The 23349-nt window shown below is 43.6% G+C and overlaps 1 protein-coding gene and 1 long non-coding RNA gene across 3 annotated transcripts in view; one reads left to right on the top strand and one right to left on the bottom strand.

Moving 5' to 3' along the window:
• LOC147007987 (uncharacterized) overlaps positions 1 to 23349 on the bottom strand; it is a 93965-nt gene that overhangs the window by 52218 nt on the left and 18398 nt on the right. Inside the window, exons 2-3 of one of the 2 annotated variants that reach the window (XR_015053721.1) lie at positions 11999 to 12318; positions 8337 to 8647 (exon numbers count right to left, since the gene is read on the bottom strand). This is a non-coding gene — a long non-coding RNA (uncharacterized LOC147007987). Of the gene's footprint in view, positions 1 to 7063; positions 8648 to 11998; positions 12319 to 23349 lie in introns of those variants that run through there. The other variant, XR_015053720.1, reaches the window with a different exon arrangement.
• On the top strand, positions 15503 to 16602 carry LOC147007989 (uncharacterized). The gene is made up of 3 exons (XM_085865961.1): positions 15503 to 15903; positions 16038 to 16220; positions 16388 to 16602. Exons 1-3 carry the CDS (start codon positions 15561 to 15563, stop codon positions 16600 to 16602), a joined length of 741 nt encoding a protein of 246 aa, XP_085722087.1. The 5' UTR covers positions 15503 to 15560.

Here is a 23349-nt window from a genome sequence, read left to right as displayed (position 1 = left end):
CTATAATTTGCCACCATATTCTGTGATATGGTACTATCCCTGTGTCGTAAGAGGCGACCAGGGTTGCGTCAGGAAGGGCATCCGGCGTAAAACATGTGCCAAATCACTATGCGGATCATACGGATGATCCGCTGTGGCGACCCCGAACGGGAGCAGCCGAAGGAAGAAGAAGATTCTGTGATATGGTAGGGTACTACATGTGTCATATATTCTACCTCTGGTAGGGTACTATATGTGTCATAAATATGATACGAAGATATTGGCAACACTCTGCGAAAAATAATAAAAATTGCTCTCCTGTAAAATTTTGTTCATTTCCTTTGACAAAGCCAAACATTTTCTTTGTATTTCACATGATTTATGAGTTTACAAATTACGATGGAAATATCACGTGATCCCAGCACCAACGATGAATCGGAGTGTTCAGAATCTCATTCAGACCCGGAATAACAACCGGGTGGAAGTACCATGCGTCCTCGGCCGCAATGTTTGCAAACGACATCAGCTGTTCAAGGACTTGAGTTGATGGCATCTAGTAAGAGTGGGGCCAGTGATGTGTTCGAAGAGGAAGCCTGTGACGACACCGAAAGAACAGTTCAAACCAGACGGAATGGGACGTACTGGTGCGGAAACCCCACACCTCAAGGGAAAACGCCGAGCTGCATATGAGTACCCGACCAGGTCCTGCACTGAGATGTACCACGACGTCACCAAAAGATGCATTGGAACTCTTTGTTACAAACAACATTCTCGAAGAGATTCTGAAGAGCTCCAACCTTGAAGGGCACAGAACGGTGGTGGCAACACAAAAAAAAACAGACGTTCACCACAATCTCAGAAAAACGAGCTTCTGCCTTTTTTGGACCTTTCACTCTTCACGGGGTACAAAAAAGATGGGATGTACGGTTGCGTGAGCTCTTTGGGAATCAGCTTTTAAATCGTTGTATGAAGTTACAATGCCCATCAAGAGGTTTGAAGAAATCCGCCGGGATATGAGGTCTGATGACAAGAGAACGAGAGAATTCCGGCTGCAAACGGAGCACATGGTGGTCTTTTGATATGTCTGGACACTTTTCCTTGAGAACTGCCGGAAGAGGTTTGTTCCCTATGAACGTGTAACATTGGAAGAACAGCTGCAAGTTTGTCCATAATAAAAACGATCTCTTGTAATGCTTCATCTTCCTCTTTCACACGTGTGGTTCTCATTACTGTATCATAATTCACTACTCTTCTTCTATTTCCACAGACTGCTCTCAATTCGACCTTTCATTCATACCTTGTTGAAAAAAATCCAACTGTTGCAGCGTTTCTTCTCTCCATTCTCTTAATTCGCCTTTATTGCATCCCTCAAGAAATGGCTTTAATCACATCTCTGACGTAAAAAAAATTCAAAACCCCAGTTTGTTTTTAATGTTAGCTTTTCATCAACCATTCTTCTTTTCCAACTTCAGTGCAAACTCACCCCTCTCACTCAACACAACCATCACACTTTTTGCCCTCCAAGCCTCCCACTCACCCTTCTCCCACCATTCACCCCCCTCACTCCACCTTCTCAAAGTTTCCCCCCCTTCTCATCCACAAAGCTGCCTCCTTCCCCTGCCCTCTCACCTCCATCTCATCACTCCACCTCCTCAAATCTTCCACTGCCTTCTGCCCCCCCTCCCCCAGAGCCTTTTCTCCTCCTCATCCGGCCCCCTCCCCGAGCCATTCTGCAATCCCCCACACTCTTTCAACAACTCTCCTTACCTCCCCCCTCCTCGCTTGTCCTAGCCTCCCCCTCCCCTCCCCTGCATCCAAATCCTCCTCGGCTGGAGGACCGAATAAAGACCCGGTGGGGTCCATTTTCTTTTGGTGTGTGTGTGTGTGTGTCTGTGTGGTGGCACTGTCCTATAAGTAGAAATTGTTAAGTGTTTTTGCTCACTGCACATTGCCTGCATATTCGTGATTAAGTCTGCTCTGTGTATCCCTTCCCGATTATTGTAAATAAACCCCTGTTAAATGTACCAGCTCGTTACCTGTCGTTTCTATCTTTGACCCAGTGTGGTTCGGGCTTGAGAACGAGGAAGACCGATTGTGCCGTAAGTTGTCATTTGGGCCGGAGCAGCTTTGGTAATTTCCGCCCGGTTACGCGGGATCTGAGTCGGGAATAGCGACTCGGTTCGGACAAAGCCGGCCGAGGGTGTGGCTTCCACGGTAGTTAGACGGCGTGGGTACTTAGGTAAATTGGAATTAGACAATTAACCCTACCCACGCCGTCAAAATATTGGCGTCCATGGGCCACTAAGGGACCCGTGACCTTCAGAGTTATCCGAAGGTTATGACCTTCAATTCCGGTGTTCGGTGGGAGACGGCTCGACTGCTCCGTCTTGCGGTCGTCCTCGCCACCGAACCCGGCACCACAACCATACCTCAGGCTATGGCTTCCCCTCCACTCCCACCTCATGTTTATATGTGTACTGTACCGTACACCAAAGAGTGATGACTCCATTTACACCTCACTATCCGAAAACATGGACCAACTTCTATCTTCTCATCCAAACTCTCTCTTCCTCATTTGTGATGACATCAATTGTTATCATACCAGTTGGCTAGGTGTGGGTACCTCTCTCACCTGTCATGGCCCTTCAGCAAAAGATTTCTGCGACTCATTGGGACTGACTCAATCGGTCAACTTCCCGACCCCTATCTCAACCAATGGTACTCCATCTCTTCTGGATCTGATTTTGACAAATTCCCCTGAAAATATCTGCTGTTCTTCCTCCGCTCCAATCGGTTCTTCTGACCACGTGCTTGTCAAAGTGGACATCTCTCTGGCTGTTATCAGAGAACCACTTCAGCGCCATTGAGTCTGGCATTTCACTCAAGCCGACTGGTAGGGTCTCCAAACAGCCATCAAACTTGGTCAATTCCACGTAAAATGTTTCCCAAAAACCAAAAAACAAAAGTTCATCCTTTACCAAAATTTTTATGGCATTGAACAGGATATTATCCGAGTTTTCAAAATTGATTTGCATTTTGCTCAGATCCTGCTATCACGTGATTTGGCGGCCAATTCGATCCAAGGTGAGTGGTAAATCTGTCTTCTTTTATCTTCCATGATGAGCATATTTTATCTGTGCAATCCATCCATTCTGTGTTTTGAATCAAGCAGGAATATCAGTGAATTCCATGACGCTGATTTGATGTTATATAATTTACCAGTAGACACAACGTGGGCTCCAAAAACTCATGACTGATTTGTGTTCCGTCAGTTCCGAAATTTCGATATTTTTCTTTTTTACATCGCCACAGAAATAGTAATCCAGTGAAATGTTTTATTCTCTTACAAGGGACTACATCATGTCCCTTAGGCATAGTGGGGCCCATGTAACATATCAAGTCTGAATTTTATCAGCGAAACTGATGTCACAATTCTGACTGTAATTGACCTAACATGAAGAAGTTACCTCAGTTACGTTGAAGAGTATGTTGTATTATATTTTATTATATATTATATTTTCAACACTGTGGGACACGAATCGGACAACACGAACCTGCAGTCGAACAGTTCCTTGGCTCTGAATTTGGCAAATTGTACAGAATCTCGTTCTGAGCACGCGTGTACACTCGCGGTCCGGGGATTGCTTCAGTCTGTCTGTCTGTGAAACCGAATTGAAAATCATTCCAAAGCGGAAACTTACCGTTTTTGAGGACATCACAAAGGACACAAACATCAGGCAAAAATAATGAATTTAACATGTGAAATTACGTGATGTAGAAGAGGATGCATCAGCGGTGGTGAATGTCCGATTCAAGGGGTTATTTATTTTTTTTTAACAACCTTTCACAAACATTTTATTTTATTTCAATTGGATTATATATTTAAACACTGCACAATACAAATCGTCTTGTTTTCACGTCCAAAAACCTCCAGTTTAGCAGGGCTAGTTGAGCAGTTTAGTAGTAGGCCGACTCTACTGCTCCCTCTCGCAGTCGTGCTCGCCACCGATTCCCGGCTCCACAACAGTATCCCTGTGCAAAGTTTCTTGCTTTCTGCAAAAACTGAAAGAGTCTGGTGCTTAGCTGCTGTACACTGGGAACATGTATTGAGGCGTGTAATAGCTATTATTCGTACGTTAGCTGAACGTGGCATGGCTTTTTGAGGAACAGAAGAAAGATGTGGGTCATTGCAGAATGGGAATTTGTTCGGACTGCTTGAGCTCATAAGCCAGTTTGATCCATTTTTAGCAGGGCACATTTCGAAATTATGGGAATTCTGAAAAAGGAAAGCCTTCTTACCTGTCCAAAACCACCTGTGAGGAACTCATTCAACGAATTGCTCAAAAGGTCCACGCCCTCATTGTTGACGAAGTAAATTCTTCTGGTTATTTTAGTTTGTCAGTTGACTCGACACCAAATCTATCACATATAGATCAGTTAAGTGTTGTACGAAGATACTTAAAAGATGGACAGCCTATTGAATGCTTTTTAACCTTTCTGGCTGGACATGAAAGAATATGCAATTCAGAAAATCCAAACGAATTCAAGGAGGCGATCAATATGAACAGAAGCCTGACAACACTCGCACACATCATCAGTTCGTTCGCAGCCCCAAAACATATGACGTCCCACATCCCTTTTCGACATTCCAAATTGACTGGGATTTTGAAGGATTCTCTTTAAGGGAATGCCAGGACAGTAATGATAACAGTGTGTATCAGCCCTGCCTCGGAAGATTGCAAGGATACATTGACATCATTGAAATGCGCAAAGCTGGAAAGGGACATCAAAAATAAACCGATTGAGAATCACGTCGAAAAACAGGAAAAGCAGGAACTACGAGACCAGAAAAGGCTCTTCAACCAGATCTGCAGAAAAGGCAGCAGGTGTCTTCTCCACAGAGAAGCTCACAAACTCAGGTATGTTTTTGGAATGATATCACTGATTGTTTGTGTGGGTCCGATGCGTTCCAGCATGTGTCCTGTTTTGGTACGATGTGGCTGACAGAAACGTGCATTGATCTGATACAGAGGAGCTTTGTTTGTGATGTGTTGTTCTTTGTGTCTTTAAGTCCAGTGATTAGATTTTGACTGTTTTGCATTTGACATCATTTTCTATGTAAATTGAGCATTGCTTGTGTGAAAAGCAAGGATGGGTGTGTGTTTGTGTTGTGGCAGAAGCCGTTACAGAATGATCTTCCAGATTTGGAGGCAGCCCTGGATTAACCATTAAGCAAAATAAGCACGTGCTTTGGGCCTCAAGGGAAGAGGGGCCCCACAGAGTTTTTTTTTGCAGTGCCGGATTTACAATGGATCATGATGCAAATGTTGCAGCTGAACCAGGGCCCACAAAAAGGGGGCCCCACAATAAATGAAAAAAAAAACATTTATAAGAATATTAATAATAAAATATTACTGTTAATATTAATATTGGATTGAAGAGGTTTATATAATACATTTTAATCTTTGTAATACAACAAAATTGGAATCTGGCAACTACCACAAGGTCCACGGAGCAACCTCAGCTCGCTTCAGAACGTGTTCAGTTCGACAGTACTTGTCAAGCGTCACTTGTAGGTGAAGCGGGCAAGCGGCGCTCAGTCGCTCACTCAGCGTGCCACAACACACGTGCTAACATTGTAAGTCAAGATGGGCTCACACTGGGCCAAATCTGAGCAGCCAGCATCACCCAGCAAGCAGCAAAACGGAGCATATTTTGCGTCACACTTGTCTGTGTTTTGCTGCTGCTTTGCAAAACGTAAACATAGTATTCGTCAGCTGTTATTTAGCATTCTCTCGAATACACGTGGTACTTGGTGCATGGGGTTAGGGTAGTTAATTTTAAATAAATAAACATTCGATCGAATAATTACCCGAAAGTAAAATAAACAGGAATATCTGGCGGTTTCTGTGCTTGTTTGCAATATGACGCTCGGGGGTCAAAGATGAATTTGAATGCACAGTTTAATATTATTTCAAAATACTCAGTGTCCGAAAGTTAAAAGCATCTTGTTTTACACATCTGCAAATTATCGCCTGTTGTCATTGTTTTACAAGTTATTCCATTTATAAAACAATTATATAAGAAATACTGGGAAGCCCGCTGCCCATTTGACGACAGATCTCAACAGCAGATGCTTGATTACCATCCGCGTGGGTACTTAGGTAGGTCGAGTTTGGCGAACAACCCTATCCCACGCGGGTGGCCGATTGGCACGATCGTGGTGAGGCCGAAAGGCCCACCCGTGACTAGTTCCCGGCGTTAGTCCGAGAGGGTCACGACAGAATTGTCCGTCCGGTGGGCGACGTGCCGCGATTCGAGTCACGTGGCCGATCGCACGCCGGCGGGCGCGAATTCGCAACAATATGTTTGAATGTTGTGCGTCCTGCTCTTTAATTAAGTTACTTGTAAAAATTTAAACTTTTTGTATCCTTTTAATAAAACATTTTTTTGAATAAAAACCTGTGTGGTGTCATTGAATGAATCCATGTCATGAAAAGGTTCGAGTATTGTCCCTTGTACATGTTTCAGGGAATAATGGAGGAAGTTTACAGATGGAATTGTTACTCAAATAACCTTTATGAACCAATGAAACCTCCTCTGGAAATGAGTCAGAATAACCAAAACACCTTGGAAACACAAACACATACACACACACACACACACAAACACACATACACATACAAACATACACACATAAACATACATGCATACACATACAAATACACACACATTCACACACATGTACACACACCTACACACAGATATACACACATACACACACCCAAACATACACACACATACATACACACACAAACACACAGATATACACACACAGACATACACACATACACACATACACACACAAACACATACACACACACACGTACACACACATTCACACACATCTACACACAGATAAACACACACATACATACATTCACACAGATATACACGCACAAACACACACACACACACACACACACACACACACACACACACAAACATACACACAGATATACACACACAGACATACACACATACACACACAAACACACACACGTACACACATTCACACACATCTGCACGCACAGATAAACACACACATACATACATTCACACAGATATACACGCACAAACACACACACACACACACACACACACACACACACACAGACACACAAACATACACACATAAACATACATGCATACACATACAAATACACACAAGTACACACACATTCACACACATGTACACACAGATATACACACACATACATACACACACGTAGATACACACAGAGATACACCCACATACACACACACACGTACATACACAGAGATATACACACAAATACATACACACACAGATATACACACATACATACACACACACAAACATACACATACACAAACACACACGTACATACACACAGATATACACACACACATACATACACATACACAAACACACATACATGCATACACACACAGATATACACAGACATACAAACACACACGTACATACACACACACACATACACACACACGTCAAATATCTCCCTCATGGAACCACAAATGTTTGAATGTTGTGCACTCAGATGTTAACAAATGTTAATTGTTATTTTTTCACCATAAAGATGTTTTAAATGAATATACACTCCCTCATTAACATATTTCATATTAAAAACGGTGTACGTGAATAATCCATGATAAGTGTGTTTTTATAAATAAACACATTCTCTGTAAACACGGGGAGCTGCAGCTTTCCTCCCCCTAACAACCACATCACCCCTCGTCTCCAAGGACTGTCCGAGTGAAACCACGCCCACACCCGATTTGTAAAATTCCATTCTCGACGTTTCTTGAGTGAAACCACGCCCACACCCGATTTGTAAAATTCCATTCTCGACGTTTCTTGAGTTAAACCACGCCCACACCCGATTTGTAAAATTCCATTCTCGACGTTTCTTGAGTGAAACCACGCCCACACCCGATTTGTAAAATTCCATTCTCGACGTTTCTTGTTGAGTTAAACCACGCCCACACCCGATTTGTAAAATTCCATTGGATAACGTTGGAACACTTGGTTATGTGGAAGATCACCAAGATTAACCAAACACTAAACACTGAACACGGAGATTCACCGAGACTCATTATTTAAACACACGAAGGGGAAAACGGTCGAAAGAGAAACGAGGGACCGAGGAGGGAAATACAAAATGGCGGTTACAGCGTCTCGGTCCCCTCACACAAGGGGATCTTTGATGTTTGATACAGGGGAACATTTCACCCATCGTACCTGTAATATATCAACACCAGGTCTAAACAATCGATGTTTATCGGTTTAATCTTACTGGGGAAGGTGGAGAGGGGAGAACATGGCGACAGGCACAGAGACATCCGTTTGGGACAAGTCTGACCGTAACGAGCCCTCTCAGCATCCTCCATCTTCACCGGTATGTCCCAGGAGGTGTGAACGAGGCCGATGGACTGAACGTGCCCGTTCCATGGTCCATGTCTTTCGTGGACGCTTCGTTGAACACGAGCCGACCCTCACCACACGGCTCCGTTCGCCAATATGCACCTCCGCTCTCATTGGCCCACGTGACCAGCGCTGGCCACGCCCTTTGACACAACCGTGCCGTCTCACTCACTCGTTCACGCCCTCCCCGTCCAGATATCAAGCCGCGACGGAGAACGGGGGGGGGGGGAGGGAGGGAAGGAGGAAACAGAAATAGTTCAGCGGCTGAGGCAGGATTTACACCAGAATCGTTCCGTTTTTGCAGAAAGCTTGAAACTTTACACAGGGATACCACTACCCCTGGGGATCCCACTACTTTACACAGGGATACCACTACCTCTGGGGATCCCACTACTTTACACAGGGATCCCACTACCCCTGGGGATCCCACTACTTTACACAGGGATACCACTACCCCTGGGGATCCCACTACTTTACACAGGGATACCACTACCTCTGGGGATCCCACTACTTTACACAGGGATACCACTACCCCTGGGGATCCCACTACTTTACACAGGGATACCACTACCCCTGGGGATGTTAAAACAAGCTCAAATGAGCTGAAATCCTTGTCCTCTGAATGATGCCGTCATAAAAACGAATATGACGTCATTGTGATGTATCAGGTTTGCGATAAATTATCTGTGCTAATGCCCGGTTTGATTCCCGCAAACAAAATTCAAACTGCTTGCCTAGTTTCGGAGATAATGGTACAGGCGATTTCCATTAGTGGCGATATTATGACGTCAAGTTTTTTTCTCGGAAGAATTTCCAAAATCGGAGAGGGTTACTGCCTGCGCGTGGGCTTTCTGCATACACATGGCAAGTTTCACGAAGATCCGATGAAAACTCTGCGTTTGTGAAACAAAAAATGTCAAAAAATAGGAATGACGTCATAAAAACGAATATGACGTCATAGCGATGCATCATATGTGCGGTAATTCATCTCTGCTAATGCCCTGTTCGATTCCCGCAAACAGAATTCAAAAAGCTTGTCTACTTTCGGAGATAATTATTTCGGCGATTTCCATCAGCGGAGATATTTTGACGTCATAACTTTTTTTCCTTGGAGGAATTTTCAAAATTGGAGAGGGTTACTGTCTGCGCAGGGTATTTTTACATGTATATGCCAAGTTTCAGGAAGTTTGGTTGAAAACTGAAGGCTGTGAAACAAAAAAGTTTCGCTTCGCGCGCGCTTACTCTCGTCGTGGCTGCTGCGTTTTGTCGTTCGTTTTTTTTTTGTAAGTTATTTGTAAAAATTTAAACTTTTTGTATCCTTTTAATAAAACATTTTTTTGAATAAAAACCTGTGTGGTGTCATTGAATGAATCCATGTGATGAAAAGGTTCGCGTCTTGTCCCTTGTACATGTTTCAGGGAATAATGGAGGAAGTTTACAGATGGAATTGTTACTCAAATAACCTTTATGAACCAATGAAACCTCCTCTGGAAATGAGTCAGAATAACCAAAACACCTTGGAAACACACACACACACACACACACACACACACACACACACACACACACACACACACACACACACACACACACACACACATACAGACACACACATACGCACACACATACACACACATACACACACATACATGCATACACATACAAATACACACACACACACGCATGTACACATACTCACACAGATATACACACATTCATACACACATACACACACACACACGCACACACACACACACACACACACGCACGCGCACACACACACACACGCACACACACACACACACACACACACACACACACACACACACACACACACACACACAAACATAAACACATAAACATACATGCATACACATACAAATTCACACACTTTCACACACATGTACACACACCGACACACACAGATATACACACATACATACACTTATACACACACACACACACACACAAACATACACAAATACTCACACACACACACACACACATACATACACACACACAAACACACACGTACATACACACAGATATACACACATACACACACACAAACATACACACACATACACATACATACACACACACAAACACACACGTACATACACACAGATATACACACACATACATACACACATACACACACAAACACATACACACACATACACACGCACATACACACACACGTACACACACCTACACACACAGATATACACACACATACATACATTCACACAGATATACACACACAAACACACACACACGCACACACACACACACAAACATACACACATAAACATACATGCATACACATACAAATACACACACGTTCACACACATTCACACACATGTACACACACAGATATACACACACATACATACATACACACACGTACATACAAAGAGATATACACACAAATACATACACACAGATATACACACACACATGTACATACACACAGATATACACACACGTACATACACACACACAAACATACACACACATACACATACACAAACATACACACAAACACACACGTACATACACGCAGATATACACACACACATACACAAACACACACGTACATACACACAGATATACACACACACATACATACACACATACACAAACACACATACATGCATACACACAGATATACACACACACGTACATACACACGTACATACACACACACACACACGTACATACACACACACACACACACACACACACACACACACACACACACACACACACGTCAAATATCTCCCTCACGGAACCACAAATGTTTGAATGTTGTGCACTCAGATGTTAACAAATGTTCATTGTTATTTTTTCACCATAAAGATGTTTTAAATGAATATACACTCCCTCATTAACATATTTCATATTAAAAACGGTGTACGTGAATAATCCATGATAAGTGTGTTTTTATAAATAAACACATTCTCTGCAAACACGGGGAGCTGCAGCGTTTCCTCCCCCTAACAACCACATCACCCCTCGTCTCCAAGGACTGTCCGAGTGAAACCACGCCCACACCCGATTTGTAAAATTCCATTCTCGACGTTTCTTGCTGAGTGAAACCACGCCCACACCCGATTTGTAAAATTCCATTCTCGACGTTTCTTGTTGAGTGAAACCACGCCCACACCCGATTTGTAAAATTCCATTCTCGACGTTTCTTGTTGAGTTAAACCACGCCCACACCGGATTTGTAAAATTCCATTGGATAACGTTGGAACACTTGGTTATGTGGAAGATCACCAAGATTAACCAAACACTAAACACTGAACACGGAGATTCACCGAGACTCATTATTTAAACACACGAAGGGGAAAACGGTTGAAAGAGAAACGAGGGACCAAGGAGGGAAATACAAAATGGCGGTTACAGCGTCTCGGTCCCCTCACACAAGGGGATCTTTGATGTTTGATACAGGGGAACATTTCACCCATCGTACCTGTAATATATCAATACCAGGTCTAAACAATCGATGTTTATCGGTTTAATCTTACTGGGGAAGGTGGAGAGGGGAGAACATGGCGACAGGCACAGAGACATCCGTTTGGGACAAGTCTGACCGTAACGAGCCCTCTCAGCATCCTCCATCTTCACCGAGATGTCCCAGGAGGTGTGAACGAGGCCGATGGACTGAACGTGCCCGTTCCATGGTCCATGTCTCTCGTGGACCCTTCGTTGAACACGAGCCGACCCTCACCACACGGCTCCGTTCGCCAATATGCACCTCCGCTCTCATTGGCCCACGTGACCAGCGCTGGCCACGCCCTTTGACACAACCGTGCCGTCTCACTCACTCGTTCACGCCCTCCCCGTCCTGATATCAAGCCGCGACGGAGAACGGGGGGGGGAGGGAGGGAGGAAAGAGAAGTAGTTCAGCGGCTGAGGCAGGATTTACACCAGAATCGTTCCGTTTTTGCAGAAAGCTTGAAACTTTACACAGGGATACCACTACCCCTGGGGATCCCACTACTTTACACAGGGATACCACTACCTCTGGGGATCCCACTACTTTACACAGGGATACCACTACCCCTGGGGATCCCACTACTTTACACAGGGATACCACTACCCCTGGGGATGTTAAAACAAGCTCAAATGAGCTGAGATCCTTGTCCTCTGAATGATGCCGTCATAAAAACGAATATGACGTCATTGTGATGTATCAGGTTTGCGATAAATTATCTGTGCTAATGCCCGGTTTGATTCCCGCAAACAAAATTCAAACTGCTTGCCTAGTTTCGGAGATAATGGTACAGGCGATTTCCATTAGTGGCGATATTATGATGTCAAGTTTTTTTCTCGGAAGAATTTCCAAAATCGGAGAGGGTTACTGCCTGCGCGTGGGCTTTCTGCATACACATGGCAAGTTTCACGAAGATCCGATGAAAACTCTGCGTTTGTGAAACAAAAAATGTCAAAAAATAGGAATGACGTCATAAAAACGAATATGACGTCATAGCGATGCATCATATGTGCGGTAATTCATCTCTGCTAATGCCCTGTTCGATTCCCGCAAACAGAATTCAAAAAGCTTGTCTACTTTCGGAGATAATTATTTCGGCGATTTCCATCAGCGGAGATATTTTGACGTCATAACTTTTTTTTCTTGGAGGAATTTTCAAATTCGGAGAGGGTTACTGTCTGCGCAGGGTATTTTTACATGTATATGCCAAGTTTCAGGAAGTTTCGTTGAAAACTGAAGGCTGTGAAACAAAAAAGTCCACAAGAAGAAGATGAAGAACAACAACGTGAGTAAGACTCAGAGATCCTCCACAAGGATCGAAAAACAATGGACCCCAAAAATCCGCACCCCCTCGTGGCCACGATCTTGATTATAAATATGGCATTTCGTCGACATTTGTTGTATTATACTGCTGTAAACACAGGATAGAATGTGTCCATATAATATTTGTTGTATTATACTGCTCTAAACACAGGACATGATGTGTCTCTAATATTTGTTGTATTATACTGCTGTAAATACAGGATATGATGTGTCTCTTATATTTGTTGTATTATACTGCTCGAAACACAGGATATGATGTGTCTATATAATATTTGTTGTATTATACTGCTCTAAACACAGGATATGATGTGTCTATATAATATTTGTTGTATTATACTGCTCTAAACACAGGATATGATGTGTCTATATAATATTTGTTGTATTATACTGCTCTAAACACAGGATATGATGTGTCTATATAATATTTGTTGTATTATACTGCTGTAAATACAGGATATGATGTGTCTATATAATATTTGTTGTATTATACTGCTCGAAACACAGGATATGATGTGTCTATATAACATTTGTTTTATTATACTGCTCTAAACACAGGATATGATGTGTATATAATATTTGTTGTATTATACTGCTGTAAATACAGGATATGATGTGTCTCTATCATATTTGTTGTATTATACTGCTCTAAACACAGGATATGATGTGTCTATATCATATTTGTTGTATTATATTTTTTCACAGATGGTTAGAATGGTTGAATAACATGATGGTTGAATAACACAGGATATGATGTGTCTATATAATATTTGTTCATTTCTTATTCTTTGTTTGATGCCTTTGTTGTGAGAAAATTGGCATCTCAACGCATACGGCACAAATTTAGCATCGAAATAAGTGAAAACATTGAGATAACAATTACTAAATAAAAGTTCTTTATTTTCAGGTTGCAATGACACGGTGTGAATGATGGAGAAACAGTTCCAGCTCGTTAAACCAAGTGATGAAGCTGAAGTCCAGAGGCCGCCAATAGACTGGACCTTGTGCATTCTTTGTCGGAGGACAACATCCGAATCACTTTCACAACCCTGGCGAGGACGTGGATGAGGACGAGGTCATGTCGAAGGGACTGAAACAGGTTTTCAATCATTTGAAAGAAACCTCGTGAAATTCGAAGAACTTGGCATATTTCCCTTGAACGAGTGCCCTGATGAACTGAATGATGGGTTGGGGTATTGCAGAAACATTGCAGAAAAACAAAGCACAGTGGCATAAGACTTGTAGAAACTTGTTTAGTGACCTTAAGTTAGAGTGGCAAATAAGACGTGCGTCGGGTGCAGAAACGAGTTCAGATGTCAGTGGCCCAAATAGTTTGGGAATTTTAGTAAATTTTCTAACCATCTGTGAAAAAATTGCTTACCGATAGCTTTCATCACCAATGTGTTCATGTCGGTGTCTACTAACGCCTCTCAATTTATTCCAACCAAATATCCACGGGGAAAATTCTGGGGAGCCAACAATCTGGGGAGTTGGGCAACCCAGACCGGGGGGCCTGGGCGAAAAAATTCAAAAATAAAAATTTGCCAATATTAGCTTGTGGGATGTGTAACTCGGGGGTTTTGGGGGGTGCTGAATCTATTCCAACCATTAATTTTCAGTAAAAACCACTCCCTGGCCATAAAATATTGGTATTTTTTATTTGTACGTATCTCAAAGGGTGTCAACAGTGGGGTTTTTGGGTGTTGAAGTTATTCCAATCATTCAATGTGAGCTAAACCCACTCCAAAAAACATTGTACAAAACACTGCAACATTAGAGTGGACACTTACTCTGCACATGTTCAGCAGGATTCTCTCTCTGCCTGTGGAAATGGAGCGGCAGCATTTCACCTTGGCAGAAGTTTCAACAAAAAAACGATTTTGAGGTACAGTATGAAAGTTACTTTTTATTAAGTGTTTTTCTTCTGCTGTCTAAAGTTTAGATGACTGCGAATTTAAACTTACATCAGTTTTATCTCGAGGTTATTGCTTAAAAACGAACATCTGAACAACCTATGCTAATCGGTGTTGCCAGCTCGCACAAGAGATTTTATCATGGCTGCAAGATCGAGTACATGGCCCAATGTAAGAACTTTGTCTGTGTTGATCGACTAAAATTTAGTTTTTAAGATTATCATGCAGTGGACTCACTCTATAAATTACACATAATTCAACGTAAGATTGAATCATTATTGTTGTAACACAGATCTATTAGTGTGATTGTTAACACACATCACTGTATGGACTCATTCTGTCTGTTGTGTGCCAAAATACATGACACACGTATGTGTCGTCAAAGAGAGAAGTATTTTGCCAAATTCTCTTGTCTTTTCGGACAGTATGGAAGAGGATGTAATGACTGCATCTGGCCATGGCTTGAGGTGTTTCATCTGTGATGGTCCCGGAACTGAGATGCAGAAGCTGTCAAAAGTCACCCAAATGTGCCACCCACAGATGTTGTCATATTCTGAGCGCGTGGACGATGCGGCGCTGATCAGGAGACTAAATGAGTACTGGAACAACGGAGATGACCCCAAGTTGAGATATCATTTGGATTGCCGAACCGAGTTGTACAATCGTGCGAAAAGTATATCCACTGCAACTGCAACTGCTAATCGTAAGTTTTTTAGATTTATCATTCAGAGGAAGTTGCCACTTGCAGAGAATTCGATCCCAATCTGTTCTAAGTTGTGACGTTGCAAATGAATAGAAACTACCCAAAACTATCTTTCTACACAATCCATTCCCGAGGACAAGACGAGGAGGACCGATTATCAGACAGGATGAAAAGACGCCGGGTATTCTCTGGGTCTGAAAGTACTTCAAGTGCCGGCAGCTCCATGTCCAAAGCCCCATCAGTAAACCTTGTCTGCCGTGAAGTTTGTATACTCTGTAACGAAGGCATCAACGTTGGAGCATTGGCCAGACACCCTGGTAAGTTGCCTGTCTGCGGGGTCCTGCAGAAGTTCAAATGAATGTTTTGAGAATTCATACTTATTTTTTATTTTTCTTGCTCCTCACTGGACTACTCGGAGTAGAATCATCTAATCATGCGCCTAATCCTATATATGTGGCTATTTTAAAACATACCTCTCTCCCAGACAGAGCCCGGAGGTTGTATCGTGCACCTGACAATCTCAACAAGGACCGACTGAAAAGGAGCTTCATGGAGACAGCAGTGAGCCGAGGAGATGCCTGGGGAATTGAGGTCGCCGGTCGCCTGTCTGGGATCATAGATTTGTTAGCCGAAGAGGCACTGCAACATCTTCGGTGCATGACCCTGTTCGAGCACTCAGTTACTTATCTGAGTTACTGAGACAGCACTCAGTTAAGGTATTGACTTATCCATCTATAATTCCAGGTGTGTGTGTGTGTGTGTGTGTGTGTGTGTGTGTGTGTGTGTGTGTGTGTGTGTGTGTGTGTGTGTGTGCGTGTGTGTGTCACCGCTGTTTCTCGACAACCACTGGTCCGATCTAATTGAAACTTGCCAGGTATATTGCTGGGGACCTGAGTATGTGCCTTTTCAAGGTTTGATATTAATCGGACAAGTGGTTCCCAAGTTATGGCCATTTATTTACCAAACCAATGACAGTATACCTTGCTGCGTCGGTGTGGCCGATGGGGAAAGGGTGCCATTTAGTTACCAATGACAGAACACACACGTTGCTGCGTAGGCGTGGCCGTTGGGGAAGAGATCCTTAGCCGCGTTCCCCATTACGGGTTACAACGTACGGACTTCCGGATAGTGATGACTCATTGTATTCTAATAATTTCTCGATTTCTTATGCGCATTTATAGACAAACACAATGCCCCAATCCAGTCGTCGTTTACGGGAGTGAAGGAACGGCCTGTGTGGTTGTTTGAAAGTTTTTTTTGTTATTTTTTGCATGTACGGCCACGCATGTACGGGCACGCGAGAGCGAAGGAACGGCCTGTGTAGTTGTTGTTTCTGGCACGCAGATTGAAAGTTAGTTTTTTTGCGCACTAGTACATTATGGCCATTAAATTATAGCCATTATGTCTCCTTATCCGTGCTGTTGGGCACAGCACAGATAAGGAGACAGCATGGTCCACTAGTTCGTTCACGCACTAGTACCTTATAAAACAAGAAAAAGAACAATCCGAGATTGCAGACCCTCGCCAGGACTTCTTTTGAGTGGTGTATTCTTAAAGGTTTTCGGGTAAATCCAATATGGCTGCCAAACCATGTGACCTATGACGTCATATGTGTAAACCTTTTGTTCCTCATGGACAGCCGGTCAGACGTGTAAGGTTTCGCCTCGACTTGTTCAGCCACTTCAACCAAGAAGATTTTTGAAGGTTTTTGTGTTTTTTTTTAAACAATATGGCTGCTGAATCACGTGACCGATGACGCTAAATCTCTGAAAATTTTGGCACAGCTCTGGCAGACACTATAAATCAGCAGTTCCTTTGGGGGACAGGGTGTGACGTCAAGCAGTGAATACATTAAATCATTTAGCTCAACGAAGCTGGTTCATTTTGGCACATTTCTAAATCGTTTCTTCACCAAATATAATTCTCCAAACAGTGAAAAAGAAAAGTTTAATATTTTGGAAATTTCACATTTTCTTGTGTGTGTGTGTGTGTGTGTGTGTGTGTGTGTGTGTGTGTGTGTGTGTGTGTGTGTGTGTGTGTGTGTGTGTGTGTGTGTGTGTGTGTGTGTGTGTGTGTGTAGAAGGAGGGAACATAGCCTTGCTTGATTGAAGTAAATCGGTATATATCGGCTTAGTTATACGACTCGTGAGAGTAGATCGTGGGAAATTGTTTGATGTAATGCATGAAATCGCTCCAAGCTCCTCATTTGAAAACTATTAGCACTTACAAAAGCGATGTACACAGCCATTCATGGCTTTGATGAACAGGCATTCGATAATATGAGTGAGGAAAGTGGAAAAAAACAATTTTATCGTGAAGAAATCATTGTGGCCTGTTCCAAATCGGGGCATGGTTGAGGAAGCGAAAAAACATGGCGGCTTCAGATCCCAGCAAGGTGACCCAGGAGAGGTCTCCAGACCCCAAAGAGCGAGGTGGCCGAGGATGCACCCAATAAAGGATATATTTAAATAATGCCGTTAATTATCTCCAAAAGGGGTGTGTAATATCCAAATAATAACCGGTCCCCTGAACCGGAAGTACTCTCGGATGAGGAGGGAATAAAGCTAGTGTTGAAACCAGCATGGCGTCCGGCTGACTCATTATTACAACTGGCGACGAGGATAACGGTTATTAGCTCTTCAACACTCCTCCCATCTCTACAAGGGCAGAACGGCGCATCTCTACAAAGGGAGAACAGCCATACAGCGAACAGGAAGCCGAAATTTCAGCGCAAAAGTGCAAAAGGAGAGAAAGAAAAAACCATAATTTTTTTTTGTGACGTCAAAACCACGTGGGTACCACCTCATTCCGAGCTATTCTAAATCCGAGCCCCAAAGACTGTGATGTGTCAACTCTCTTGTGCATAAACTCTGTTATTGTGGCGTGTGCTGTGACAATATTCAAAACCATACACGACCCTGTGGGTGAGCGATAACAAGTGAACTGACCCGTCCCAAACTTTTTGTGTTTTCTGTCGTGTGCAAAACAAAACAAGAACAATGTCTGTTGTTATGAATGTGCCCCCTGTAGCTACTTTTGATGCACATGGTGAGCCAAGCACCGTGTCAGAGCGCTGGAAGCGCTGGCTCAGAAGTTCTGAGCGCTTCGCCGCTGCATCCGGCTGCACAGACACTGCGCAGAAAAGAGAACTTTTACTGCACTGCGCTGGCATAAATGTTCAGGACATCTTTGACACTCTGCCAGAAACCGAGCCGAACAAATACAACACCGCCAAAGCTGCGCTCACAGAGTACTTTGCGCCACTCACAAACACGTCATACTCCCGACACCTGTTCCGCCAAGAGAAGCAGAAGGATGGAGAAACCGTAGCTCAATTCTCCACACGTCTGCGCACCATGGCGAAGATCTGCTTCAGCGAATTTGAGCCCGAGGTCATCAATGACTTCATCCGTGACCAGATCATTGACGCCTGCAAGTCAAAGCGTCTACGCACCAAACTGCTAGCGCAGAAGAACCTGACGCTGAAGACCACGCTGGAACTTGCCCAAGCAATGGAGGCCTCGGAGCGACAAGCCGCTGAGATGGCTCACGAACGCACCGATCCCGAGAAAGCGTACGCCGAAAACAGCGAGAGTCACAACGCGCAAAAGCCGTCCCAGCGAGGAGGTCGCAACAGCCGCCGTGGTGGAAAACCGCCACAACGATGCCGCCGCAAAAACCATCATGAAGGCACGCAAGGATCTCCGCGCCAGCGCGTTAAAGCCCCCCATCAATATTGGTGATGTTGTCCTCGTCAAGCAACAATGAAAGAACAAGTTCTCCACGCGCTACAACCCCAAACCGATGGTTGTCACCAACGCGCAAGGCTCCATGATCACCGCAGCATGGAAAGATGGCGCAAGCATGACCAGAAACTCGTCTCAGTTTCACGCCATACCGATCACACCCACATCCAAGGTGGTCGACAGTGACATCCCCCTTGATCCTCCACCCGATGAACTGGTACCAGCGACGATCCACCCAAATCCCGTCGTAACAACGCCCGTTCCAGTTCCTCAACCACTAGTGGCACCCTCAACGACAACACCCGAATCCGCAACGCGCCCTAAAAGAACCGTTAAAAGGACACGTCGACTCATTGAAGAACTCGAAGTCGGTTCGGACCCTCCATTACATGGTGTTTTATACCTGTTTATTCCGTGTCCGAAGCACGCAGCATTTTCTTGCACAGTTAGAGAGGAAATGTACAACCTGTGAAAATGATTTATATGTTTACATGTTCTAAATGTACAATCTATGAGAATGATTTATATGTTTGCATGTTCTGGTAATTAGTTCCGTTTTATTACCTTACCATCTTACCGAACAGTTTGCATGGTATTTTGTTGTTATGCAAGTTGGAGAGGGATGTAATATCCAAATAATAACCGGTCCCCTGAATAATAACCGGGAATAAAGCCAGTGTTGAAACCAGCATGGCGTCCGGCTGACTCATTATTACAGGGTGTTTTAATTAACCCAAACACCCGATTTTCACTCTTGAACTTTCTTGGAATTTTCATAGCAATGCAAAGTTTCAGGTTGTTAGGTTTTATGGTTTTGGAGTTACGGAGCAGACACACTGAGGCACACACTGAGTCACACACTGACACACACACACACACACACACACACACACACACACACACACACACACACACACACACACACACACACACACACACACACACACACACACTGAGACATACACAGTGAGACACACACACACGGCTTGGGGAGAGGGTTTGGTCCTTATTCTTGGTTGCTTGCTGTGGTTAAACTGGATGTTTCAAGACCGGGGAGGGCTCTGTTGGGCACAGCACGGATAAGGAGACAGCTTGGTCCATAAGTTGTGGTTCCTTGCTGGGGTGAAGATGTATGCTTCAGGACTGAGGAAGGCTCCGTTCAGCCTGAGGGACTCGTGAGTGAAGATGACGACTGGTGGTGGCGGCGCATACACACGCACACACACATACATGAATCGTGATTTACACATATACATGCACGATTGTGATTTATACACCTCTCTAAGAAATAAAATTCTGTCTGCATGTTTGCATTTTTTTCAAACACTGCTGGGCCGACAAGTACAAAATTTGGAACACAGGCCAAGTCCGACCCGGAGATTGTTCGAAAGATGTTTTCATTCCCTGCATCAGTCTTTTTCGACGCAAGACCTGTATGACCCTTTATCACCTCGAAGACCCTTCAACACCTCAAAGACCCTTGAGGACCCCAAAAACGCTTTAAGACCTGTAAGACCCTGAAACCCCCAAAGACACTGAAACCCTTTAAGACCCTCTTTACTCTTAATACCCCTTATACCCTTCAGACAGATTAGACAGCTTGGACCTTGAGCATTTGGAGCTTTAAACCACTTGGACCTTTTTAGACCCTTTTTACATGCTTGAAAGTTTCGATTATTTCGACCCCTTTGATGCTAACTACAATCAGAACATACCCTTTTGACTATGTCGAATATTTTAAGCGCACACCACACAAACATCTGTTGTCTTCTGAAAAAACACAGACTACATTTTTCAGCAAGTTGTTCACAAACTCAACCCACCCAGACGTGGGTGGGTCGAGTATTTATAAACACGAGCAGAGTTCCCGAGGGAGTGGAAGGGGAGTAGTGTGGGAGGGAACAGGAGGAGGGGGAAGGGGAAAGGGTTGGGTGGGAGTCCAGAGGGAGGGGTGTGGAGTGGGAGGAGGCAGGGGAAGGCGTGGGGTGGGTGTCTGGAGAAAGGGTGTGTGGTGGGGGAGGAGGAGAAGGAGGCGGTGAGGTGCGAGTCGTTCGGAAGGAGCTGGGGTGGGATTAGGGAGGGGAATGGGTGGGCGGAGGAATCCGACTTTGCCCAGCCACGCTGGGTACGTTTGCCAGTTACACATGTTATACCTGACATATTGCACTTGTTATGTAAACACATGGTATGGGTGACATTGTACAGGTTATACACACATGTTATATGTGACAGATTGCACTTGTTATATACACTTATGCGTCACATTGCACATGTTATGTACACACATATTATATGCAACATATTATAATACACACACACACACACACACACACACACACACACACACACACACACACACACACACACACACACACACACACACACAGATATTTTAAGACCTGGTAGGTCTCCGTTCCATCTCCTGAAACCCGCAAATGGACATAAAAACCAACGACACGCATGAAGGAAGAAACTTCGAGACCTGGAAGTGCTCTCCGTTCCACCTTCTGGAACCCGCATAAGGAGATAACAACCAACAACAAACACACAGAGAATTGCTGAATTTGACTATGATTTAATTTTCAAATCGATGTGTTTGAATTTCCCATCTGAGCACAATCTCGGCCAGCTGAGGAGTGGGGTGTAAAATTATTTATTGACCGATGCTGACCACTCGTGCTTCAATTGGATGGAGTCAAATTTGGTTTGCTACATCCCAGTGGTGAATCCACATTTCATCACCGGTTACTAGGTAAGCAATGAAGTTGGCAAGGCATGCGTTGAACAATTTACGAAACACATGACATGATGCCAGTCGTCGCTGTCAATCGTGAGTGCTCAGGTTCAAGGACCCATTTTGCCGATACCATGTACATGCCTGAGCATTTGTGGATGAGGATGAAAATGCTACCTTGAGAATTTCCAACCTCTGTGGGAATTCTTGTGACTTTCACACGGAGATCCTTCTTCATGAATGCCTCGAACCCGGAAACATATTGTGGGTCATCACATCTGCTGTTTATCCTGACCTCAGGTCATTGAATCTGAATATTGGGATTATGCAGAACATGAATGTGCAACCATGCCATACACGGTCACCACAAATAATTGGATTTATTGGAAGTGGACATGAAGCCTCAAGGCTTGATTTTAGTAATACGTAAATTGCATGAGGTGGCCAACATCTGGATTATTATCAAAGGTCCAAAACAACATGCAATGCCAGGTTAATGAAATGAATATTAGACAACAAGCGTGCATGGAAATTGATAATGATCAAATAAGTGAAATAAGAAAAGTCAATTCGAGAATTCCAATGAATGCCCAGATGTTACAACTTTTTAAACGCCTTTTGTATTCGACAAAAATACTGTTCTGATGCAGTGCTCTGACAGGATGTGTTGCCGAATATGGACAGTTGTCCGTGTGAAGTTTCTCACAAAAAAATCAGAAAAGTTCTTTGTTGCACAAATAACATGTACTCACAATGATGGATGCACAGTGAAATTTCTGAAGAGGCAAGGCACCTCAAGTATCTTTGTTTAAAGTGAGGAAGAAGAGTCATTCATTGAACAAGAACAAATCATGGAATGGCTTCCTGCTCCCATCATGGACAACAGGACAGATATTGTTTTCAAGATGATGTGGAAGCTGAATGAAATATATAGTATTGCTCCTCTTGATTCACTGTCTATATACA

This window comes from Eptatretus burgeri, chromosome 22 (assembly GCF_056783735.1).
Source record: "Eptatretus burgeri isolate ZD-2024b chromosome 22, Ebu_testis_v1, whole genome shotgun sequence".
NCBI classification, from domain to species: Eukaryota; Metazoa; Chordata; class Myxini; order Myxiniformes; family Myxinidae; genus Eptatretus; species Eptatretus burgeri.
This window is presented reverse-complemented; position numbering and strand designations above follow the sequence as displayed.

Excerpts from the sequence above, each read along its gene's own strand:
- LOC147007989 (XM_085865961.1), top strand. The coding sequence starts at position 15,561 with ATGACACACGTATGTGTCGTCAAAGAGAGAAGTATTTTGCCAAATTCT. Across the intron at positions 15,904-16,037 it reads TGCAACTGCAACTGCTAATC|GACAAGACGAGGAGGACCGA; the intron begins GTAAGTTTTTTA and ends TCCATTCCCGAG. Across the intron at positions 16,221-16,387 it reads AGCATTGGCCAGACACCCTG|ACAGAGCCCGGAGGTTGTAT; the intron begins GTAAGTTGCCTG and ends CCTCTCTCCCAG.